This window comes from Haliaeetus albicilla, chromosome 22 (genome assembly GCF_947461875.1).
Source record: "Haliaeetus albicilla chromosome 22, bHalAlb1.1, whole genome shotgun sequence".
In the NCBI taxonomy this organism is placed as follows: Eukaryota; Metazoa; Chordata; class Aves; order Accipitriformes; family Accipitridae; genus Haliaeetus; species Haliaeetus albicilla.
Genome location: NC_091504.1, coordinates 16652008 through 16674732, shown reverse-complemented (window position 1 = coordinate 16674732; position 22725 = coordinate 16652008). Strand labels below are relative to the sequence as shown.

General features: G+C 34.7%; 1 protein-coding gene across 2 annotated transcripts in view; it reads left to right on the top strand.

Moving 5' to 3' along the window:
• Window positions 1–22725, top strand: part of SMG1 (SMG1 nonsense mediated mRNA decay associated PI3K related kinase) — a 70054-nt gene that overhangs the window by 28417 nt on the left and 18912 nt on the right. For both annotated transcript variants that reach the window (XM_069810045.1, XM_069810046.1), the window contains exons 11-39: window positions 996–1220; window positions 1943–2044; window positions 2506–2775; window positions 3313–3443; window positions 4185–4346; window positions 4816–4934; window positions 5686–5773; window positions 5858–5959; window positions 6423–6563; window positions 6865–7064; window positions 7343–7539; window positions 8267–8434; window positions 9272–9426; window positions 10520–10665; window positions 11348–11549; window positions 13363–13472; window positions 13876–14023; window positions 14403–14562; window positions 15241–15361; window positions 16055–16303; window positions 16607–16891; window positions 17901–18045; window positions 18330–18468; window positions 18772–19002; window positions 19100–19277; window positions 20105–20266; window positions 20595–20812; window positions 21016–21170; window positions 22128–22350. In XM_069810045.1, the coding sequence (XP_069666146.1) occupies window positions 996–1220; window positions 1943–2044; window positions 2506–2775; window positions 3313–3443; window positions 4185–4346; window positions 4816–4934; window positions 5686–5773; window positions 5858–5959; window positions 6423–6563; window positions 6865–7064; window positions 7343–7539; window positions 8267–8434; window positions 9272–9426; window positions 10520–10665; window positions 11348–11549; window positions 13363–13472; window positions 13876–14023; window positions 14403–14562; window positions 15241–15361; window positions 16055–16303; window positions 16607–16891; window positions 17901–18045; window positions 18330–18468; window positions 18772–19002; window positions 19100–19277; window positions 20105–20266; window positions 20595–20812; window positions 21016–21170; window positions 22128–22350 (4932 nt within the window). The remainder of the gene's footprint in view (window positions 1–995; window positions 1221–1942; window positions 2045–2505; window positions 2776–3312; window positions 3444–4184; window positions 4347–4815; window positions 4935–5685; window positions 5774–5857; window positions 5960–6422; window positions 6564–6864; window positions 7065–7342; window positions 7540–8266; window positions 8435–9271; window positions 9427–10519; window positions 10666–11347; window positions 11550–13362; window positions 13473–13875; window positions 14024–14402; window positions 14563–15240; window positions 15362–16054; window positions 16304–16606; window positions 16892–17900; window positions 18046–18329; window positions 18469–18771; window positions 19003–19099; window positions 19278–20104; window positions 20267–20594; window positions 20813–21015; window positions 21171–22127; window positions 22351–22725) is intronic.

The window sequence follows — 22725 nt, the reverse complement described above, 5'->3', positions numbered from 1 at the left end:
TTTATTTAGTTTTCGTGAATTTTACATGAATATGTATACTCTCAGCTTTGAGCAAATGTATTTTCTTGAAAAAATATGCTACAAGAATTTAATGAAATATTAAGGTATAGATTGTGGTAGTGGCACATAGGAATCTTACGCAGCAGAAACTAGGGTTTTTTTAGGCATTTTAGCTTCATGCAGGTGGGTTCATGCTTGCGTTATCTGTCTTTGTAGCCATAATGTTACCATTTATTCAGATTCTTATGATGTTATAAAACCAATTCAAATTATGTGTTAGATTTTATAAAATGTAGGGGATTTTATCCATGCTGAAATTGTATCTATCAAATTTGGTAGCAAAGTCCTCTTGTTCTATAGTGTAGAATGATGTAAACTCAGAATAAATATTATATAATATGCTAAGTAGCTGCTATACTTCTTTAACAGGAACTGTAGAGGGTGTTGAGCGATTCAAAAAAAAAAAAAAAAAAAAAAAAAAGATAAAAATACCTGCAGTCAAAATCTTGTTGCTGTGTGAGCTGCACAACTGCAATTTTTGCCCTTGCATAGTTCTGTGAGGGACAAACCTTCTCGGATAAATAAGTGTATGGATTTCCCAATTAAAGCCAAGACAGTTATATAATTTGTGTCTTAATCTGCAGGGGATTCTTGTGACAAAAGCTCAAGAAAACTAGTCTGTCTTTTACAAGAGGAGCTCTGTTGACATCAGTTGGAACTGAACAGAATTCTGAATAATGAATTTAGGTTTTCTAGGTCTTTGCAGGCCTTTAACTGAGTAGGAAACCAGGCAACTGAAGGTTTGTGTTTTCTTATACTTCTGAAGTGTAATGCCATGATGTGCATTATTCAGAATATTCTATTGACAGAATTTACTAAGCTGCAGAGTAGGTGATGGGACAGGATATGAAGTGGATATGAATATAATTAAGTAGTATGCAGTCCTTGTCTCTTTTTAATGAAGTTTAATTTAGGTGTGTTTTCTATTTTTCCAGGTTCTGTACAGAGTAATGAGATGTGTGACTGCAGCAAACCAAGTATTCTTTTCTGAAGCTGTACTTACAGCTGCCAATGAGTGTGTTGGTGTTTTACTTGGCAGCCTAGATCCAAGTATGACCATACACTGCGACATGGTCATCACATATGGATTAGATCAAATGGAAGGTTGTCAGACTTGTGGCACTGATTATATCATTTCAGTCCTGAATCTGTTGACACTGGTTTGTACATATTTTTATTATTGTGGCTTTTGCACTGGAAAAATACTATTTTCTAAGCAACCTTGCTTTTTTTGTGTGTGTGTATATTGCATAAATATTTAAAAATTTTCTCTTCCTGATCACGAGCAAGAAATTCCTCTTCTAAATGCTTGTATTCTTTTCTGTAAAGCTTATGCTGCTAACTTGTTTATGCATTTGGCTTGTCGATAAAGTGGCATTTAATTTTAGCCAGAGTGTTCATGTTTGTGTGTTGGTTTTTTTTGTTTTTGGTTTTTTTTTTTTCCTACTTTCTCTCTGTCTGGCTTGACTGTTAGACAAGTGCCATTCTCTGGCCTCTGCAGTTGATAACACCACCTGATGAATTTCAGAATCTTAGTGCTTAATACGTTTTATTTATCTACTTATGCCATGACCTGGGAAATCAGACTTCTTCAAAACATAGCCCTTAATGTGTAGGCCACAAACTTGTAAACCCACATTGATCTAAATTAATCATGCAACTTTCTCTCTCAGCTGTGCTGCTAAAGCCTGAAAATAACTAATTCTCTGAATGTGAATTTGGGAAAGCAAATACAAAATATTTGCATTGCTGGGAAGCTTTTTTCTAGATATAGTGTATGAAAGCTAGACAACCAGCATTTTAATTAATCTTTAATAATCTATTCTAATAAAAATTAATTCAGGTGGTTAAAGATATTTATCACTTTGCTTTTTATCCCCAGATTGTTGAACAAATAAATACAAAATTACCATCATCATTTGTAGAGAAATTATTTATACCAGAGTCTAAGCTACTTGTTCTTCGTTATCATAAGGAGAAAGAGGTAAGAGTAAGTGACTTTTACAGGTATATCACAACAGCCTTCATGCATCTCCTAGAATATATTTATTAAGCTATAAAACTTTGTTAATCTGATAGGTGATTTTTTGTGTTTTTTTTTCTAACTATATATCTATGAAACTTCTGAAAAGGCAGATGTACCCAGTTCTTGGTTTTGGCTTTTAGATTTGATAAGGAATTGGTAAGTTGGTCATCATACCAGATAGAGAAGTCCTTAGTTGATGTGGCTTTCATACTCAGCATGTTATGTGGATGATCCAGAAAGTAATCAATAGATTCTGTAAGTAAGTAGTACTTAATTACAGAAAACTGAAGATAAGTATGTGTATCAGACTAGGCTATTTGTAGATAAAGAAGCATAATGTTAAATTCTACATTGGTGACTAATATATTTTATGATTTCATGCTAATCAATTATTACTGTAATTATTTTATATTCTCAAGGTTGTTGCAGCAGCCCATGCTGTATACCAAGCCGTATTGAGCCTGAAGAACATTCCTGTTTTGGAGACTGCCTACAGGTTGATTCTAGGAGAAATGACCTGTGCTCTAAATAGTCTTCTCTATAGCTTACATCTTCCTGAGGCCTGTTCTGAAATCCAGCATGACTCTTTCAAGAAGCGTATATTCAATGTGGATAATGCAAAGTTTGTTGTTATATTTGACCTCAGTGCTCTAAGTACTATTGGAAATGCTAAGAACTCATTAATTGGGGTGAGTAAAAATTCTGCAGATAAAATTTGTGCAATAAATATAAAAACACGTTTTACTTAGAATATACCGTAATGTATTTCACCAGTAGTGCACATATGTATAATTAAAATTATAATATTTGTTTCCTAACTTAAGTTATAGAAAAACTGGGTGGATTATATCTCTAGTTGGTGCATAATGAAAAGCAGTTTCTAGGAAAGAGCATCTTATCAGGGTTATTCATGGATTGATTCTAAGATCATCATAGTAATTCTTTCTGAAAATCAAGACAAATAAAAGCAGTTTTAGTGGGTCCTCTGGTAGTATATCAGTCATGTGAAAACACTTGCTCTAGATCTTTCCAAATAAAAACATAAGCTGCTTTTAACAGGTGGTTTAAAAAGGGGAAAGAAAATAGCTGTAATTAAGGTCAGAAAATTAATAGAGTTAAATTATTTCCCTTGGGAAGAAGCAAAACAATAATTAATGGTATGGAATCTACACTTAAATAGATTCTATTTATTATGTTTCTTTGCTTGTGTTGCAATTGTTTTATAGATGTGGGCCCTTTCGCCGACTGTGTTTGCACTACTGAGTAAAAATCTGATGATTGTTCATGGTGACATAGCAGTTCATTTTCCTGCTGTCCAGTATGCAGTACTCTATACATTGTATTCACACTGTTCCAGGTATGAAGATTAATAATTAATCAGTATTTTAAGAAGACTAGGATGGATCTGAATAGAATATATTGTTGGAGGGATGCATTTAATTAGGCTATTACAATTAAACTTTTGCCTAAACTTCCCTAATCAGTTTTTACTTTCATTAATTGCAGGGAGTCTGTATGTCTGCCAAGAAAGCATATCCTGTCTTAAAATTTGGCATTTTATTCAAAGGCAGATTAGAAGTCTTGTGTTTGAATAGAAATAACTGAGGGAGAACTCTACTGAAAGTAAATAAGGAAAGGTTATTTACTATTTTGCTTACTGTGAGATCTAGGTGAGGTAATGAAATGTAAAGAACAGATTTAAATGCATTTTGGACCTTATTACTACAAAATGTTGTCAAAGTAAGGGAATATACTAGTTTAACTGTTACTCTGTACATTTCTTTATTTTGGTGATTTTTCACTAAGCATTTGATACCAGCCACAGTTGAAACCAGGTTACTGGGCTGCATGGACTGATGTAAAATTGTAGCTTTGTTCTTTTAGGCCAGGGATCAAAATACTTTGGTTTTGACATAATGTGGTTACTCTGTGGGTGTACTTTTGCTGCTGGGTTTTGTGGTTGGTTTTGGTTGGGTTTTTTGTTTGTTTATTTTGGGGTGGGTGGGTGGTGTTGTTTTTCCCCCCTCCTGCATACTTCAAGGAAGTATCCCTAATCTTGGGTTGGTTTTATATTTTATGTTTTTCCTTGCCTTTTCAGGCATGACCATTTCATATCCAGTAGCCTCAGTTCTTCCTCTCCTTCTCTGTTTGATGGAGCAGTTATAAGTACTGTAACCACAGCAACAAAAAAACATTTCTCAATCATACTAAACCTTTTGGGGCTACTGCTTAAGAAGGATAACCTTACTCAAGATACTAGGTAACTAGCGTTTTCTTATTAATTGGGAGACTTTTTTTGTTTCCAGTAGAATGCCTTAATTCAGAATCCAGGATAATTTTAATCTGTAAAACTTGGGGTAAATTTAACCAGTCAAGTATTTGGTTTTTTTGAAACATTAATAATGAAATACTTGTAGAAAAAGTAGCTGCTTATTTTTATGCATGAAAACTAGAAAAATTGAAACCATCGTAAGATCTATACAGTAAAAGCAGAGCTATCAAACTTTACTGAGTTTTTACTCACTGAAAGTACCTTTTTACAATAGTTACAATCCTGTATTACCAAAATGCTGTGAAAGCTAGGGATGTTTTTAATGTTACAAACCCTTTTGTTTAAAAAATATGAATTATGGTATAATCCTCATCTGTAACATGAAATAGTTAAAGTTATATTGAAAGATATCTTTCTGTAACTGTATAGATTGACTAATACTTTTGTTTTTTTGAAGGAAACTACTTATGACATGGGCTTTGGAAGTGGCTGTTCTGATGAAAAAATCAGAAACATATGCACCGTTATTTTCTCTCCCATCTTTTCATAAGTTTTGTAAAGGACTTTTAGCAAACAGTAAGATATCGTGTATTTTTTCTTAACTGTCTTTTACATGGCATAATTAAGTATGTAAGTGACCATGTCATATACCACTGATAGAAGTAGTTGTACTTGTTTCATTTACTTAAAAGGATGCTTCTGGTTTGTGTTGTGCAAAAACTTACACTTGCCTTCTATGATTTTTCTCAAATGGATCCCTACCTATTACTTATGCAAACAATTAATCTTCTTAAAATAATAATTTGTGATTGTGAAATTGATCTACCAAAAATCTAAGTGATGTGCCAAATCTTACTTGTAAGATTGCATTTTATTTTATCAAAAGCAGTGAAACCACTCCATAATGGGATGTATTGTTTTGGATTTCAAAACCTGGAAATAGAAATATGGGAACGAATGCTTTTACTAGCATAATACTAGCAAGAGCAGTAACTTCCCAGGGCCAGGTACCTTAGTTTTTTTTCTTGTTGAAATATGTTGTGCATAATGCTAATGTATGGAGACCATAGAAGGATTAATCTCTCAGCCATCAGAAAAGGCCCATAAGTAACATATAGCACAAGTGACTTTTTGTTACTAAGCATTTACTTGTTATAGTAAAACCAGTCAATGAAATCAAAAGAAAAGTATTGCTTAAAGCCCTTGTCTCCTTCTACAAGCTATGCTGTAAAAATGTCTTTAGATGTTCTACCACAACCAGAGTAATGCGTAAGTTATCTAATTCTAGCAAGAATAACTTTTTTTTTCTTTCAACTCCTTAATTCAGCCCTTCTGGAAGATGTGAACATTTGTCTTCAAGCATGTAGTAGCCTACATGCCCTGTCTTCCTCCCTCCCAGATGACCTTTTACAAAGGTACTTGCACAGAATTCTGTATATTATTTGAATTATGCTGTTAATGGAAATGTTACCACCCTTTTTTCCTTTTTGGTGATGCAGGTGTGTTGATGTGTGTCGTGTTCAACTAGTACATAGTGGTGCTCGTGTAAGACAAACTTTTGGAAAACTTCTGAAGTCAATTCCTTTAGATGTCGTGTTGAGGTAAGTTGTTCAGATTAACTTCAATATAGACAATGGTTTACTTTCTTTCTTCAGTGACACTTATCTGAAAAATAATGCCAGTTGAATGTCATCATAGTGTCTTAATTTAAGATCAAGAAGGATGAAGTGTCTTGCTATCTCTTCTACTTTGTTACAGGTTTAAGAACAGTAGGTAGTACACAGAGTAATTAACAAATTTGATAAACTGTGCAGCACTTCTTGCAGCAAATATGCATACTGGTAAGGTCCATGTTATCCAGAGCTTCAGCAGTATTATGTCCTGCAATTTGTCTCGGACCTGAACTTTTAAAGCACTTTGTCTTAATATCAAAGAGTATACTTATTTCCAGTCATTGCACGCATATATATATGTGTGTGTTTATGTAACTCTTTTGCACAACTTTTTTTCATTTATTCAAGTACATTATAGCATGGGTTGTTTTTTCACCTCCTCTTCCTGCAGTAACCGTACCCACACAGAAATACAAGAAATTTCTTTGGCTATAAGAAGTCATATGAGCAAAGCTCCAAGTAATACATTCCACCCGCAGGATTTCTCTGATGTCATTAGTTTTATTTTGTATGGAAACTCTCACCGAACTGGGTAAGAACTTATTTTTAAAACTGAAATCCATGGATGTTGAACTTACAGTAATAAATTCCAAGCTGTATTTAGTTTAAAATTTGTAATTATCTTTAGAAACTACATTGCTTTACCTTCAATCACTTCTCTAAGTATTTATAAAAGTCTTCAAATACACACCTTTTTGCATATTTGCCTATGTACATTGCTGCTTGGAAATAATAATGAGAGATTTATTTGAGAGCAATAGGGAGCTGAAGTGTGTGCAGTATAAACTTGTTACCACATGAACTTGTGTTAACATACTGATATTTTCTTTCAGGAAGGATAATTGGTTAGAAAGATTATTCTATAGCTGTCAAAGACTAGATAAGAGAGATCAACCAACCATCCCTCGTAATCTGTTGAAGACTGATGCTGTTCTTTGGCAATGGGCTGTTTGGGAAGCAGCTCAGTTTACTGTTCTTTCGAAGTTACGAACTCCTCTGGGTAGAGCCCAAGATACATTTCAAACAATTGAAGGTAATGCAAAAAATATAGTTTGTTTTCATGGGATTTTTTTGGTAAGATTGTGCAGCTAAGAACTTCATGTCCAAGGCAAGAAGCACAATGGCTTTATTTTTCAGTGATGATGGATTTTTAGCATGTTTTTGACACATCAAGAAATGCAATGGCAGAAGAGTGGTTGCATAATTGCTATTAACTTTTGAGAGATTTTACTTTAGCATTGCTACACCTTGACATGTTTAAATAAAATACTGTCTGGTAACTTTTTTTCCATGTTTTGGTAAAATGTGTAGGTATTATTAGGAGTCTTGCAGCCCATACATTAAACCCTGACCAAGATGTTAGCCAGTGGACAACTGCAGACAATGATGAAGGACACAGTAGCAACCAGCTTAGGCTTGTTCTCCTTCTACAGTATCTGGAGAACTTGGAAAAATTGATGTACAATGCTTACGAAGGATGTGCCAATGCCCTTACCTCTCCACCCAAGGTTTGTCTGTCTTAGAGTGCTGATGTTACTTGAAACAGTCTATTGAATGAACAGTGTTTTCGGGGTTGTTCAGATCTTAACCACGGAACTTCAGAAGAACTTCTCAAACAAAGTTTGAGACTCTTAATTCATCTGGCTTTGACTTTGGCTTGTTCCTAGGGAACGTGTGAAAACAGGATTTATTTCTGGACTACCAATGCATATAGTGGTACAAATCAAGCAAGTCTGTAGTACCTCTAATTTGTAGCAGTCACTTATTTGTAGACTGTCAGCAGTCCTGTTATAAAACAACACAATTATTTGAGGCTTTAAATTGCTTTTTGAGGAGTACAATAATTATTTATAAACATATATATATATAAAAAAATTATTTATAAACTTTTGTGTAGTTCTAACTGTGAAACATTCTTCACTGTTGAAATAAGCTGTTTAATTACCAGACTTTGAAATGACAGTAATATATAATTTATAGTCAGTTCATTTCAAGATTTTTTAGCTTGCCAGTATGCCTGGCCAGTTGTGTTCTATGCATGATTTCAGACCATCTGCATTAATAAAATTAAAGATGCAAAATTTTACCTGTTTCTTCATCTCTCGATTGAAAACTCAACTGGAGAAAAGAAACCTGTTCTGACTTTGATTGTTATAAAGGTTAAGGACTTAATGTAACTGTTATGATTCATACAGAAGAACGGTGTTGTAAAACTTACCCTTTCTGTCTTTAAAGGTTATCAGGACATTCTTTTATACTAATCGTCAGACATGCCAAGATTGGCTAACGCGGATTAGACTTTCCATCATGAGAGTTGGACTGCTGGCTGGCCAGCCTGCTGTGACAGTCAGGCATGGTTTTGATTTACTCACAGAAATGAAAACTAATAATAGTATCTCTCAGGTACTCTCTTTTCAAACTCTGTGGACTATTGCAAAAATATTCCCACACTGCTCTAAAAAGAGCTAAGCTAAGGCAATCAGTAGTTACTAAACCAACTAGTCTGTAAAAGATTGTGTTATTTAAAGCCACATTTTAAACTCGTACTTCTGTATTGACAGACTTTTGTGGTTAAGTGATACTGTACGTTGGAGGTTACGATGTGCGGTATACATGTGGTCAAATACTATACACAGATGAATGCTACTGTTTTTTCACGGTTTGAATTGAGCAATTTCTTTTTAAGCAGAAGGTACTGCTTAAATCTTATGAAACTTCTGTTGTATTAGCATGAGGCCTTCCGGAGCTTGTGGTACTGTAGGGTCTTTGCTTGCCTGTGGGTATGAGCAGGAGAGGGATGTATCGTGAGGGTATCCTTCCTCTCTAAGTAACTAGCAGATAAGTGCAGGGGTGGCATGAGTGGATAAAGGGGTTAAGCCATCTCAAAAAGGTTGAATAGTTTCTTCAGTACATGGCTTGATTTGCTTAAATAATTTAACAAAGGAGGTTTGATAGATATTTATTACTTTGTGCTTCTCTATGAATTCTCATACTTGCATAGGTATAGACCATCACATAGCGATTGCTAACTATTGACATTCAGGTTGTGGATTGACAGCATATACTCTTCCCTTAGCTCCCCTGCTTTTCCAAAAGCAGTGTAATGGATGGATATGCATAGCACTTCATTTGTAGATGCATATAATGAAATGCTACTTTACCATTTCCAAGTATTTAAACATGTATATAGCTCTTATTTTATAAGAGATTTGTTAAATAAAGCATTTGGTTTGGTTTTAGGGAAATGAATTGGAAGTGACAATTATGATGCTGGTAGAAGCATTATGTGAGCTTCACTGTCCTGAAGCTATTCAGGGTATTGCTGTCTGGTCTTCTGCTGTAGTTGGGAAGAGTCTTGCCTGGATCAATTCTGTAGCTCAACAAGCAGAAGGGCGGTAAGTTTTCTCAGATAACTGGATGTTACAAACTTGGACAATTTTTCCTTCTTATGTATAGTTCTATTTCTGATCTTTTAAATTGTGGTGTGAATCAAGGCTACTGATCTAATTTCCATGTCAATTAAAGTAATTTTGTCTTTCGGAGATACCTAATGCATCCAGCTGTTCTAAATATTTTAATTTTTAGCTTTAACTAAATTACTAGGATTTCAATATAAATGGTGTTCCTAAGCTTTTTTTAATTTATTTTTTTTGTACACAGCAATACTATTTTCATATTGTATTTGATTTTCCATTGCAAAATATTATTAATTTAAATATTTTCTAATGAAGTTTCTGACCAATGGCATGATCTGATTACCTGCCACAGTTTGCCAAGAGAGGGACTCCGAGGGAGATGCTTTGCAGTTTTAGTTCAGCTTTGAAAAAGTGGCTTCTATGTCTATTGAAGTAGAATCTTTGGCTGCAGATACAAATAAGTGGGTCAATTTTCCACGTAGGGTATGCCTTCATTTTGGTGTTTTCATCTCCTTAAAGGAATGCATCCTTTCTTCTGTATGAAATGAAAAGGGACACCTTTCATTATTTCCCTGCCATGTAAAAATCCCCAAACAAAACAAAAAAAAGAGGTTTTATATTTATAACTATCTTTTTCTCATTTTTGTAAAATTCCTTAAAATAATGTGCAGCTTTGTAATACGTGAAAAATTTCTCAGAAACGTCAAGTTCAAGGTGTGAATTGTTGCCTTAGACCCAGTTTTACAAGCCTCTATTAAATGATATGTAGTTAATCAGTATTCAGCTTTACTCATTCAGGAAAAAGTGTGACATTCAAATATAAGACTCATTTATCTCCTTCAATGTACTTGGCTTGAAGTTGGCATTAAAACCTGAATGGAAAAGCTTTTATACTGTGCTATAACCTGGAAATTCAGCCGTAAACTTGTATTCTGTGTTAATCCCTTTCTTTTGCTGAAGGTGACGTGAACTTTTTGAGTATTGTGGTAAAGAAATGTTTAAAATACAGTCTATTTACCAAAAAAGAAAACTGGTTCTCTAAAATGCTGACTAAAATATTAAACCATTTAAGGTTTGAAAAAGCAACTGCAGAATACCAGGAGCACCTGTGCTCCATGACAGGAGTGGATTGCTGCATAACAGGCTTTGACAAAACTGTCCTGAAGTTGGCCAATTCAAACAGTGTGAATAATGCCAGCCCAAAGCATTCCTTGAATGGTCAGTATTTGTTGTTTTCTTTTTAAGAGAAATACAATTTTGTAACTGTGTGTACATAAAATTAGAACATTCAGTGATATAGCCATGGTAATGATAGTGTCTAATTCTTAAATCTGAAAACCTGTTTCTGTCTGCAGTTAAACTGGACAGCTTAATGCCATTGAAACCAGTATTGTGTAGATAGGAGGGTTTGCAGTACTGAGATCTAGCTGAATGAAACTAATAGCTAAAATATTTTGTAACTTTCTAATTTAATTCTAAATTATTTTAGATCATCATAACGTAAGGCCTAGTATTTATGACAATGGTATCATAAATGTACTAGTTATTCAGTTTTTTTAACTACTGAGACTTTGTTGCAGTGTTCTGTTTCATCTTTGAGAAGGGACCTTCTTTGTTCCTAATTTAGTTCTGTTTTCCTGTTTTGGTGCTTCTTTACAGATATGGACTAAATTTTTCCACAACCTCCTTTGAAAAGGTGGTTTTTTGTTTTTGTTTTTGGTTTTTTTTTTTGAGTGCAAGTAGAAGAATACTGTAAATGTTGTGTAACTTTTTTTTTTTAAATTAAGTGTTTTTCTCGACAAAAGACATAGGAATTACATTTGAGTAACAGAATTGCTATTTGAAAGTATATAAGCATAAATATATATTTAAGTATATACGCTATTTTTTTGTTTCACAGGAGAAACTAGAAAAACTGTTCTGACTAAGCCAAGTGACTCTTCACCTGAAGTTATAAACTACTTGGGTAACAAAGCATGTGAATGTTACATTTCCATTGCTGACTGGTCTGCTGTTCAGGAGTGGCAAAATATGGTCCATGACTTGAAGAAAAGCAATAGTAATACCTCAATCAATCTGAAAGCAGATTTTAACTACATAAAGTAAGGGTATAATTAATTTATTCAACAGTACCTTAGATTTCAGTATCTTAGAACTGAAATATTAAGGTTTTTATGGATTTCAGAAACTGAACGTCATTGAAATAGAGGTGTGATAAGGAGGGAGTTGTGTTCTTGGGAGAGGGTAAACTTGGCCATGGTATTTATTAACCGTACACATAAGTAAAGAGGTAACATCATTCTAAATAGTTACTGTGGCTTTCTGACTGCTGAGGTTTCTTAGTATTCAAGAAAAACATCTTTTCATTGCATGTAAAAGATACCAAATTTGTTCTACTTATATTGGCGAAAGATGCATCCTTTTGCACAACTGAATAGTGAAAAATAACGTGCTTGTCAGTGGTACAGTTCTTAAAAAATACTTTAATTCATTAGTCTAATGTAAAAAGTATATTAAGGAGGTGGTCGTGGCTGCTTAAATTTTTTTTTTGTTTTTTTAAAATGGAACCTAGAATTGTAGTTTGTGCATTTATTTCCTAACCCTTGATATTTGTCTGATTCATGAAAAAATATTTGTGATACTGAAATAGTCCTTCAAGGTTTAAGGGTCCTTTCCGTTTCATTTGACAACTTGATTACTTTCCATTCCTGTACTATTGTGGTAAACATTGTAAAATCGTTTTGGCTGAAATTTCTTGACTTGAAAATAAAAGCATAGAAGGAAGCTTTGAAATAAAATCTTGCAGGTCTGAAAAGGTGACTACTGTCAGAAAGGGGCGATCCTTTTTCTTGCTATAGTAACTCAGAGTGCTGTGCAGTCAGTACATTAGGAGAGTGAGTGCTTGTCATGTATGTGAAAGTGTGTCATTACTGAATGTTCATGGTTTTGTAAACTAAACCCACCGTACTTCTGATAAACATCATAAGTGCTTGCTGTACTGTTGCAGAGGTCTGGTCGTTTTGGCTGGTTTGAGTTGGTTTTCATCCAGATAATTACTGGAAGTAAGATACTATACAATCAGAAAAACCCTGAGGTTGCACAGCACTTTGACTCTGCTGCTCCTGAGCAGGCTGAGAAGAGACTCTCTGTAGTAATGAGGATCAAAATAATTCAGCAGAAAGGGGAGTTTTCACATGCTGAATTTTTTTTTTCTTTTCTAATGCATAGACTTAGGTAATTCCCTCTTCAGTGGATAGTAACAAGAATATTGAACCTTTAAGTCTTCAGTATTCTGAGCCATCAAGCCTCTTAACCTTTCAGTGCCTTTTTTTGTGTAGTTCTGTAAAAGTATATAATGCCCAAATTATTTCCTAATGTAGAGCAATGAAAAAAAAAAGTTAAATTTGCTGCTTCAGGCTGTTAAGCAATATAAATTTGTATTATCTATGACTTGCACAACATTCCAGTATATCTGGAATTTTGGTGTCATGTAAGCTGAAGAGTTGAAACCATGGCCTCATGAAATTCTGCTCCAAAACTTACTTTTTTGTGCATAGAGGTGGGAAGAAAGTTTTGGGGTGTTCTTTGTTAGTTTTTAAACTCTTCCAAAGTCAACCTTTTTCTTCCTGACTATGGTAGAAGAGGATTACATGTAGTGTGATAATAATATGAAAAGCTTCATAGCTGGAGAGATGTTTTTTCGTTTCAGTTCAGTATTGAATTTATCCATTTGGTGCAGTACTGTTGCCTTTTACTGATCTATGTGAAAATTGGAATTTTTGCTTAGCATTAATCTTAAGTGCTCTGTAGGATTTTGAGTTAGGCTTGAGTCTTTCTTTTTTTGCTGTATAAGATATTTAGCAACCAAAATGAAGTAAGAAATGTGAAAATAAAACTATAAACATTGAATTGCAGATCTTTGAGCAGCTTTGAGTCTGGACAACTTACTGAATGCACTGAACAACTAGAATTATTACCAGGAGAAAATATCAACCTACTTGCAGGGGGATCCAAAGAAAAAATAGGTATAAATGCATAAGTTAACATTACTTCAAATAAAAAAGAAAATATTTTTTCATATATCAGTCTCTATAAATGACAGACTGAAACTTCTGAATGCAGTAACTTCTGAATGGAGTTTGCTGTGTTCGGTGGACTGACCATAACCTTTATGAAACAAGCTTCAAAATGATTTGCAGTGGTCATTCTAAATGTTGATACAAGTGTGTTTTCTGGAGTTAATGTGTTTGTTTATAGGTAATTTATCATAAATGTCTAATATGAATACATACATACATATATAAAATATATATATTTGTAAAGGTGTTTTTTCTAAATTTCCTTGCTCTCAAAAACGCATTCTCAGATGGTGACAGTTGTTAAAATTTGGCAGTTCTAGTTGGTTTCAATTGTTTGATCTCCATGTAGACATGAAGAAGCTCCTTCCTAATATGCTAAGTCCTGATCCAAGAGAACTTCAAAAAGCAGTTGAAGTACAGCTTTTGAGAAGTTCAGTATGTCTGGCAACAGCTGTAAACCACATAGAACAGGAGCAAAAGTGGCAGTCAATATCTGAGTAAGTTGAAATGTGCAATGAATGAATGTAATATACTGTGAAAAGCTGTTCTAGTTTGTTAAACCTAACTTTGTGAAAAGCATACTCTGCTTTGTACTTCTTCATCTATGGTAGTTTGCTACCAGTTTTAGCTGTTGTGAGTTATAAGCTTACTGAGGAAAAATAAGATGATGTTTAACTTGGAGATTTTGTAGTTCTTTGATAAAGTACTGCTTGTCAGGTTAATAATAAAGTATCATACTGTAACTTGTGTGTGATACTGGAAGATTTTCTCATCATCTCTTTGAAGATGTTGAATTTGCCTTCAGTAATTTTGATGCCACTGTTTATTCTTAAAGTCTACCTAATAAAAATGACTGTTCTGATTATTTTATTTCAGAAATGTTATTAAGTACTTAAAGCAAACATCACGAATCGCTATTGGACCTTTAAGACTTTCCACGCTCACTGTGTCTCAGTCTTTACCAGTGTTGAGCACTCTTCAGTTGTATTGTTCTTCTGCTTTGGAAAACACTGTATCCAACAGGCTGACATCAGAGGTGTGTCTGGGTGTTTAAAACCTAAATTGGAGTAATGTCTTTCTCCATGTCATGTCATGAAGTATTGAATATAGAACTTACGTTAATTGTTTTGACCATTGTTAATCATACTGTAAAAAGACCTCATTTAATTTTCTAATGTGCCTTGACCCAAGTTTTTTTAAGGTTACATCTCAGTTGGACTTCTTTCTGTAGTTATAAATATACTGTCTCTTTCAATTACACTTATTTTTAAAGTTTTATTGGTAGTTGCTTTTTAGAGAAGTGTTGATAGCTCTTCCCTAAATACATTGTAATGCTTGTTCCTACAACACACACATGTAGTTTACTTTAAAAGTAACTTTAAGATATTTATCAAAAAAAAAATCACTTCAGCAATTACAAACTCAATGTCAAACTTCAACCAGCATGGATGATCTAGTTCTAGTTTCTAATCACGTTGTTCAGAAAACAATTCTGCTTGATTTTGAGCTATTCTTAGTCTTGTTCTCAAAATCAAGCATGCCTTTCTAGAGTTGCATAAAACATTTGTGTTTTATTAGTTAATGTCAAAGAGTGGCTACCAATACAAATAAGAATGTTTACTCTGCACTAAAATGGTCTTTGGTTTTAATAAATGAAAGTACATTTCAGTAGAGATGTCTGTCATGACAATTATACAACTTTTTATGCCTTCAGGACTGTCTTATACCTCTCTTCAATGATGCTTTGAGGTCATGTAAACAGCATGATGTAAGGCCATGGATGCATGCACTGAGGTACACAGTGTACCAGAATCAACTGATGGAAAAACTTAAAGGTAAATAAGCTCCCATTTTAGTGTTATGAAAGGTAAATGCAGAATTTGAAAGTAAATCTTCTGCTGAAAGCAGCAGCTGTGTCTTTCTATTGTTTAGATGAATTACTTTTTAAAAGCCAAGTTTTGGTTATTTAGCTGTCTTGCTTTACAACGAGGGGTCTCAATTACCACTGTAATATAGACAGTGTTAAAAAAAAAATTATTCTGAAATGCTTAGCAGTTCTATACTCATTCGTCTAATCGCACTTTACTTGCGCATCTTTTCATACTTTAAATGCTTTCACTTTTGAGCACTTCAACACTATCAATAATGGGTCTTTAAAAACAGTCATGAAAGCCATTTAAATGTGCAATATGATAAGAGGTAATAGGAGAAAAAGAAGTTATATCAGGGGACAAGTAAATTTCTTTAAGAAGAATGCTTATAGTGAAAAAATCACTCTTTTGCCCGGCAGATAATCTGATGGATATATGATTTATTTTTTTGTTTCAGATGGGGCATATAAATATTCTAGGCAGAAATGAAGTCATCTAACTTTTTGAAGGAGGTTTTAGGAAGTACAAAAGAGCTGAGCAATTTTTTTTACTGATGGCCATGTACAGAATGCATTGGGCAGAAATTATCTGTATAACCCAGGTGCAATTATTGTTTGTTTAATAATTTTGTTTACAATGTCTTGCTTTCTTCTTCAGAACCAACAGTCCCAATTAAAAGCCATCTAATGGAGCTGGGCTTAACAGCAGCGAAATTTGCACGGAAGCGAGGAAATATTGCCCTAGCTACACGACTGCTTGCCCAGTGCAGTGAAGTTCAGCTAGGAAAAACCACCACTGCACAAGACTTAGTCCAGCACTTTAAAAAATTGTCTGCACCGGGTCAGATAGATGAAAAATGGGGTCCTGAACTTGATATTGAGAAAACAAAATTGTTATATACAGCAGGTGAGTATTTGCTAATTATGTTGTAGATACTTAAGCTTCTTGTCCTTATAACCAGGCTAATTCCCCTGGCCTTGAAGAAATCATAATAGGACAGTATCATTAGGAACTGATTTCAGCCTATTAACTGTTGTCTCAGTCTGAAAATGTTTTCACAAGTCTTTTCTTGTAATTTTTAACTTCAAAAGAAAATTTTCTTTATGAAAATATATTGTTACAAACTGTATCTGAATATGCTGAATTTCAGAAGAAGTGTTTTGAATAAAGTTAACAGTCTACTGAAGATCCACTTTTGATGATATGCAGGTCAGTCAACACATGCCATGGAAATGCTGAGTTCTTGTGCCATATCCTTTTGCAAATCTGCCAAAGCTGAATATGCAGTTGCTAAATCTATTCTCACGCTGGCTAAATGGATTCAAGCAGAATGGAAAGAGATTTCGGGACAGTTGAAACAAGTATATAGAGCTCGACAGCAGCAGAATCACACTGGTCTGTCTACCTTGTCTAAAAACATATATAATTTGATTGATCTCCCAGCTGTTAATACACTAGAAGAAGAATACCCTAGGATTGAAAGCGAATCTACAGGTAGATTTGTTTTCCTTCTTATTCTTTTTTTGTTAAATCAGTTACTGATGATTCTACTGAGGGATAGCACCAGTTATATTGACAAAGACTAGGTGATCCATCAATCATGTATTTGTTTTCCTAATACACGTATAAACAGTCTGTGTTTTGTGCAATAGGTAACTATATGCAGTTAAAAAAACCAAACACCTTAATATTGATATTTCATCTTTCACATTTTTCTCATTCAAGTGATGGTGGCCTGGAATGCGCTTATTTTCTATGAGGAGGATATCGAATTTTGTCATGCTTTTGTCTGCTTTCAGCTTCTATATATGCTAAAGTTTGAATGAGATCTTTCAGATTAAGCATTGACAGGATTTATATTTTGAAGGCCCTGATAAGTGTGAAAAGCGGTTACCTTAGGTTTTCTCATTATCTTTAATGTATACTTAATTTGAACACTTCTGTTGTTGCCACAAATGTACTCTGATTCCCAATTTTCAGCATTTCTTCAAATGTCAAGATAAAGTTCTTTCTTTGCTTAAATATGGATTTCATAAATAACTTTGTTCCTCTCTTGCAGAGTCAGAATTATTTTAGAGCTGTTAATGGATGTTAAGTAGTAGGTGCTTTCTGACTTGATGGTGAAGAAAAATATATACACAAATAAAACACAAACACACTGCCCTAGATACTTTGTAAAAGTCTGCTCTCTGAAACATCTTGTTCTTTTGGAGATCATGAGTTTCTTGCCTCAGTTTCATCTTTCTGTGAATGAGAAAGCAATTGTAGAATAGAGTATAGGCAGTGGTTGTTAGCAAATGAAAAACTGGTCTTTGTTTTGCAGCCAGTGTCAGAACCGAAAAATAATTGCATTTTGGAAAATTTTGCACTCTTGGGTACTAACTTGACCCCCTCCCCCCCCAAAATTACATACTTAAAATGTTTTGGTGTTATGTTCTATGTTAATGAAATCAGAAGTAGGTCTTGCATCATAACATATATTGTTCTATTTCTCCCATCTCAGTAAATATTGGAGTTGGAGAACCTGACTTCATCTTGGGACAGCTGTATCACTTGTCTTCAGTACAGGCACCTGAAGTAGCCAAGTCTTGGGCAGCCCTGGCTAGTTGGGCTTATAGATGGGGCCGGAAAGTAGTTGATAACGCCAGGTAAATTCATCCTAATGTTTAAATTTATACGGCACCATTAGTTTTCTTAAGGTAAACTCTAGCTTTATATTTATGATTACTGTTCTTTCTGGTCTGAAGTCGCATGTGAATGGGAAACTGAATATTCTCTTGATTACTTGCCCTCTGTAGAAAGAAGCAAGTTTAATTCTGAGATAAGGTTGAAGGTTTCTTCCTTCAAGAAGTTTTACATATACAGTTGTAATGGGTTCAGTAGCTCTATGAATACTAAATATTGGGGATCAATAATTCATTAAATGTTACAGTCAGGGAGAAGGTGTTCGTCTGCTGCCCCGGGAAAAATCTGAGGTTCAGAACTTGCTTCCAGACAACGCTGCAGAGGAAGATAAAGAGAAAATCTATGGGATTCTTGGGCAGGCAGTGTGTCGTCCAGCTGGGATTCAAGTAAGTGTAAATTTTCTTGCTTAAAAAATGTTCAACTTCAGTGTGAACCTTATTTTTCCTCTACTTGTGATTCATATTAACTCTTGTAAATGTTTTAAAGTTAAAATTCAGACAATACCAGAGTTCTCTAAGAAACCATCTGTTAGCTAAGTGGTAACGTACCTGTTTTATGGACTATGGTAATGTGATCAAGTAATGCAGTTGCATGAGTTGCCTAGACAAAAACTGGATTAGGAACTAATATTGCTTGTAGAAATGGTTGGAGGACCTAATAAAATCCATTTTCTCTTTATTTGCATTTAGGATGAAGACATGACTCTACAAATCACTGAAAATGAAGACAACGAAGAAGATGATATGGTGGATGTTATATGGCGTCAGTTATTAACAAGTTGTCCCTGGCTTTCAGATCTTGATGAAAATGCAACAGAAGGGTTAATTAAAGTGTGGAGGAAAGTTGTAGACAGAATTTTCAGTCTCTATAAACTCTCCTGCAGTGCATACTTTACTTTCCTCAAACTCAATGCTGGTCAGGTTAGTGTTTGTGCTGATGAGGAAATCCAGTTACAAACTTTTCTAAATGATGATATAAACTAATACTTAGCTTAGAGGAGTATTTCTTTCTTTCAAGGTTCCACTTGATGAAGATGATCCCAGGTTGCACTTAAGAAATACTTCTGAGCAAAGCACTGATGATGTTATTGTGATGGCAACCCTGAGACTGTTACGCCTGCTTGTGAAACATGCTGGAGAACTTAGACAGTATCTAGAGCATGGGCTAGAAACTACACCTACTGCTCCTTGGAGAGGTGAGTATATGTTATCTAGTTGTTAAAATTGATTTTGACGTATTTTCTCTAAATACAAGCCGAAAAGTATTCATTGCACTTTCATAAAAAGTTTATTTAAGCATGATGGAAAGAGAGCCTGTCTTTTACTAAATAATTTCATTAAAGGTGTTCAAGTCTGCGTATTCTGATCTTAAAATAGATAAGTAGCACAGATTCTGATCCCCTCCCTCCCCCGCCTTAAGACACTGAAAGGAGAAGGGAGATATAGTTTGTGAAGTACTACATGATATTACCACCTTAAAAAAAGTGGGGTGGGTTTTTTTCCTAGCTACAGTTTGAAATGCAGTTAGAGAAAGATGTGTGGCTAAAGCCAGATGTCTCAGAAGTAGTTGTTTGTCACTACACTACTGGTTCTGGTTGCTCAGGGACTTTCCCACAAAAGGTTATTCAGTTAAAGCGTGGAAGGCAGCAGAAGAGGCCAACAATTGTTAAATTGTACTTTTCTTTTGAAACATCCAGCTATGCTGACTTCAAGAACTATTAATGTGACTCTTCTTATTTTTGAAAAGTGATATAACAGATACAATATGCAAAACTCAATTCCAAGTGCTTGACTAAAGGGTTTATATATTGCCTCTGAAGTTATCTGTATTTGAATACTAGAAGAAAATAAGCTATTGCCTGTACTGTGAAAGACAGTTATTTAAAAGAAGTTTTTATTGGGAAATTAGACATTTGCATTCTCCCGATGCAAAACCAGTATGCTTTTAAAAATAAAATAAAATTCTGCATCATTTGAAGTGAAATGAAATGAATCGACACATTTTCTTTTCCTGTTTATGAAGGTATTATACCTCAGCTTTTCTCCCGCCTGAATCACCCAGAAGTGTATGTTCGTCAGAGTATTTGCAACTTATTGTGTCGAGTGGCTCAAGATTCTCCTCATCTCATACTGTATCCTGCAATAGTGGGTACCATTTCACTTAGCAGTGAATCCCAGACTTCAGGTATGGAGGAAAAAATAAATGTACAAATACACTTTATCCAGTATATAAAAATATATTAGCTAAAGTGATACTGGTTTGGTTTTTTGGTTTTTTTTTCAGTAACTCTGATACTTTCTATTTTATGAATATTTTTATTACGGGACCTCGCTGATACCTTTAATTTGATTTACCAGTTTGGCAAATGAGTTAGTTTTTTCAATTTTATCATCATAGACTTTGCCAGTACTTAATGTAATATGGGGACCTGATGCTAAACAAAGTATTGAGTGATGTATCTTTCGAGGCCAGAACAGTGTGGCTAATATTTTAACATCTGTTTTTAATTTAGGAAACAAGCTGCCTTCTGCGATCCCTACTTTGCTAGGTAATATTCAAGGAGAAGAACTGTTGGGTGGTGAATGTGATGGAGGGAGCCCCCCAGCTTCTCAAGAAAGTAGTAAAGATGACACAAAAGTTGGATTAAATGAAGATCAAGCAATGATGCAAGATTGTTACAGCAAAATTGTGGAGAAACTCTCTGCTGCAAATCCAACAATGGTATTGCAGGTAAATAATCAAAATGTATGCTATTTGTGCTCTTATTTGAACCACAAAATACGTAATTCTTAAGTCTTGTGAGTAGACCTACTGAAAGTTTGGTGCATCTTTGCTCGTAGGCTGTCATCTTTTTTCCAAGTTGTTCAGTTACAAAAATAAGTCTTAATACTAGTACTCTTAAAAGTAAGTGAATCTTAATTTATTTTATAAAGGTTCAGATGCTAGTGGCTGAGCTGCGCAGAGTTACAGTTCTTTGGGATGAACTTTGGTTGGGAGTTTTACTGCAGCAGCACATGTACGTCCTCAGAAGGATTCAACAACTGGAAGATGAAGTCAAGAGGGTCCAAAACAACAACACTTTACGGAAGTATGTCTTTTTTGAATAATTCAAGTGATAATTGTAACAAATGTTTGTTCTTGGGGAAGCATACAGTCAAACCGATCAACTGTGTTGTTGCTCCTGAATTCATGCTATCCTAGCTGCTTCTCTGTAAGCCACTGACCTTATTTCAAGAACATTTTTATGCTACAGGTAGTACTCTAATCAAATGAGAACAACAGTCTACCTGTGAATCCATGTTGGGATTTCCTTAGTAATAATATGTTCAAACCCAATGCATATTAAGTTGTGGATTATGAGATCCTATAGGTTGTTTCCAAGGTCTGTCTTACAAGTCTGCTGAAATGAAGACAAGCATGTCAAAGGGTTTAATCTATTTGGAGTTTACTGTAAATACAGATATTTGGAGTAAACTAAAAGCAGATTAAGACATTCTGTTTTCAGTGTTTAGCAAGTCTTCCCCCCCTCATCTGGGTTCTCTTGTGAATGGATTTGTGGAAGAGGAAAGACATTCACTGGGCACCTGGCTAAGCTTAAGAATGCCTCTTGAATACTATAGTCAGGGCTGACATGGAATGGGAGAACAGCATGATCTGAATCTCTCTCTTCCCCTTTTTAATAACTGTGGTACATCCTCAGGAAGTAGTAGTAAAGAGCTCTTTTATTAAAGGAAATCAGTTGCTTAGAGTTGTTTGAGCTCTGAACTTCTCAGGGTTTCCAGTGGTGAAGAACCCAATTCAAATGTTTCAGTTTAAAAAAAAAAAAAAAAAAAAAAAAGTGTGGTTCAGAGGAACATGCTTTCAATGTGGAATGAAATACTCTTCCTTTTAATACAGTTATGCTTGAAGACCTCATTTTAGAGATGTAATAATTTTCATGAATTCTTAGATGTCTCATTTGCAGTCTTACTTTAATGCTCTGCTTATGAAGTAACTTGGTTTTATGGAGTTAGAGGACATTTTGTGGTTTTTTGTATTTTAATAGAGAGGAGAAAATAGCAATCATGCGTGAAAAGCATACAGCTCTAATGAAGCCCATTGTATTTGCTTTGGAACATGTACGGAGCATCACTGCAGCTCCTGCAGAAACTCCTCACGAGAAGTGGTTTCAGGATAACTACGGAGATGCAATTGAAAACGCGCTAGAGAAACTTAAGAATCCTTTGAATCCTGCTAAACCGGGAAGCAGCTGGCTCCCATTTAAAGAGGTATTATATGCACAGACTGAGAGTGCAATATAGAGACTCTTGACACTCTTGCTGTACCATGTGCTTGACCCACTCCTTAGTATTTTCTTGCTGTTCTCTTGCCACATGGCAATTGCAGCCTAAAACTTCATCTTCTCTGCAATCACCACAGGCATGCTAGACACTAAAGCACAGTAATATTTGCCTCTGTCACAAGTCCTATTGACTGTCTGTATTATTGCATTTCTACCCAATGAAATTATTTTATTTTTTTCAGATCTTGCATCTTCTGCTGTCTGGGATGCTGTCAGTTTTGGGGGCAGAGGGCTTTATTTTTTTTAAATACTGTCTTTCTGAAACCCGATGCCATTTGAGCTGAGTGCATTTAAATTTTAA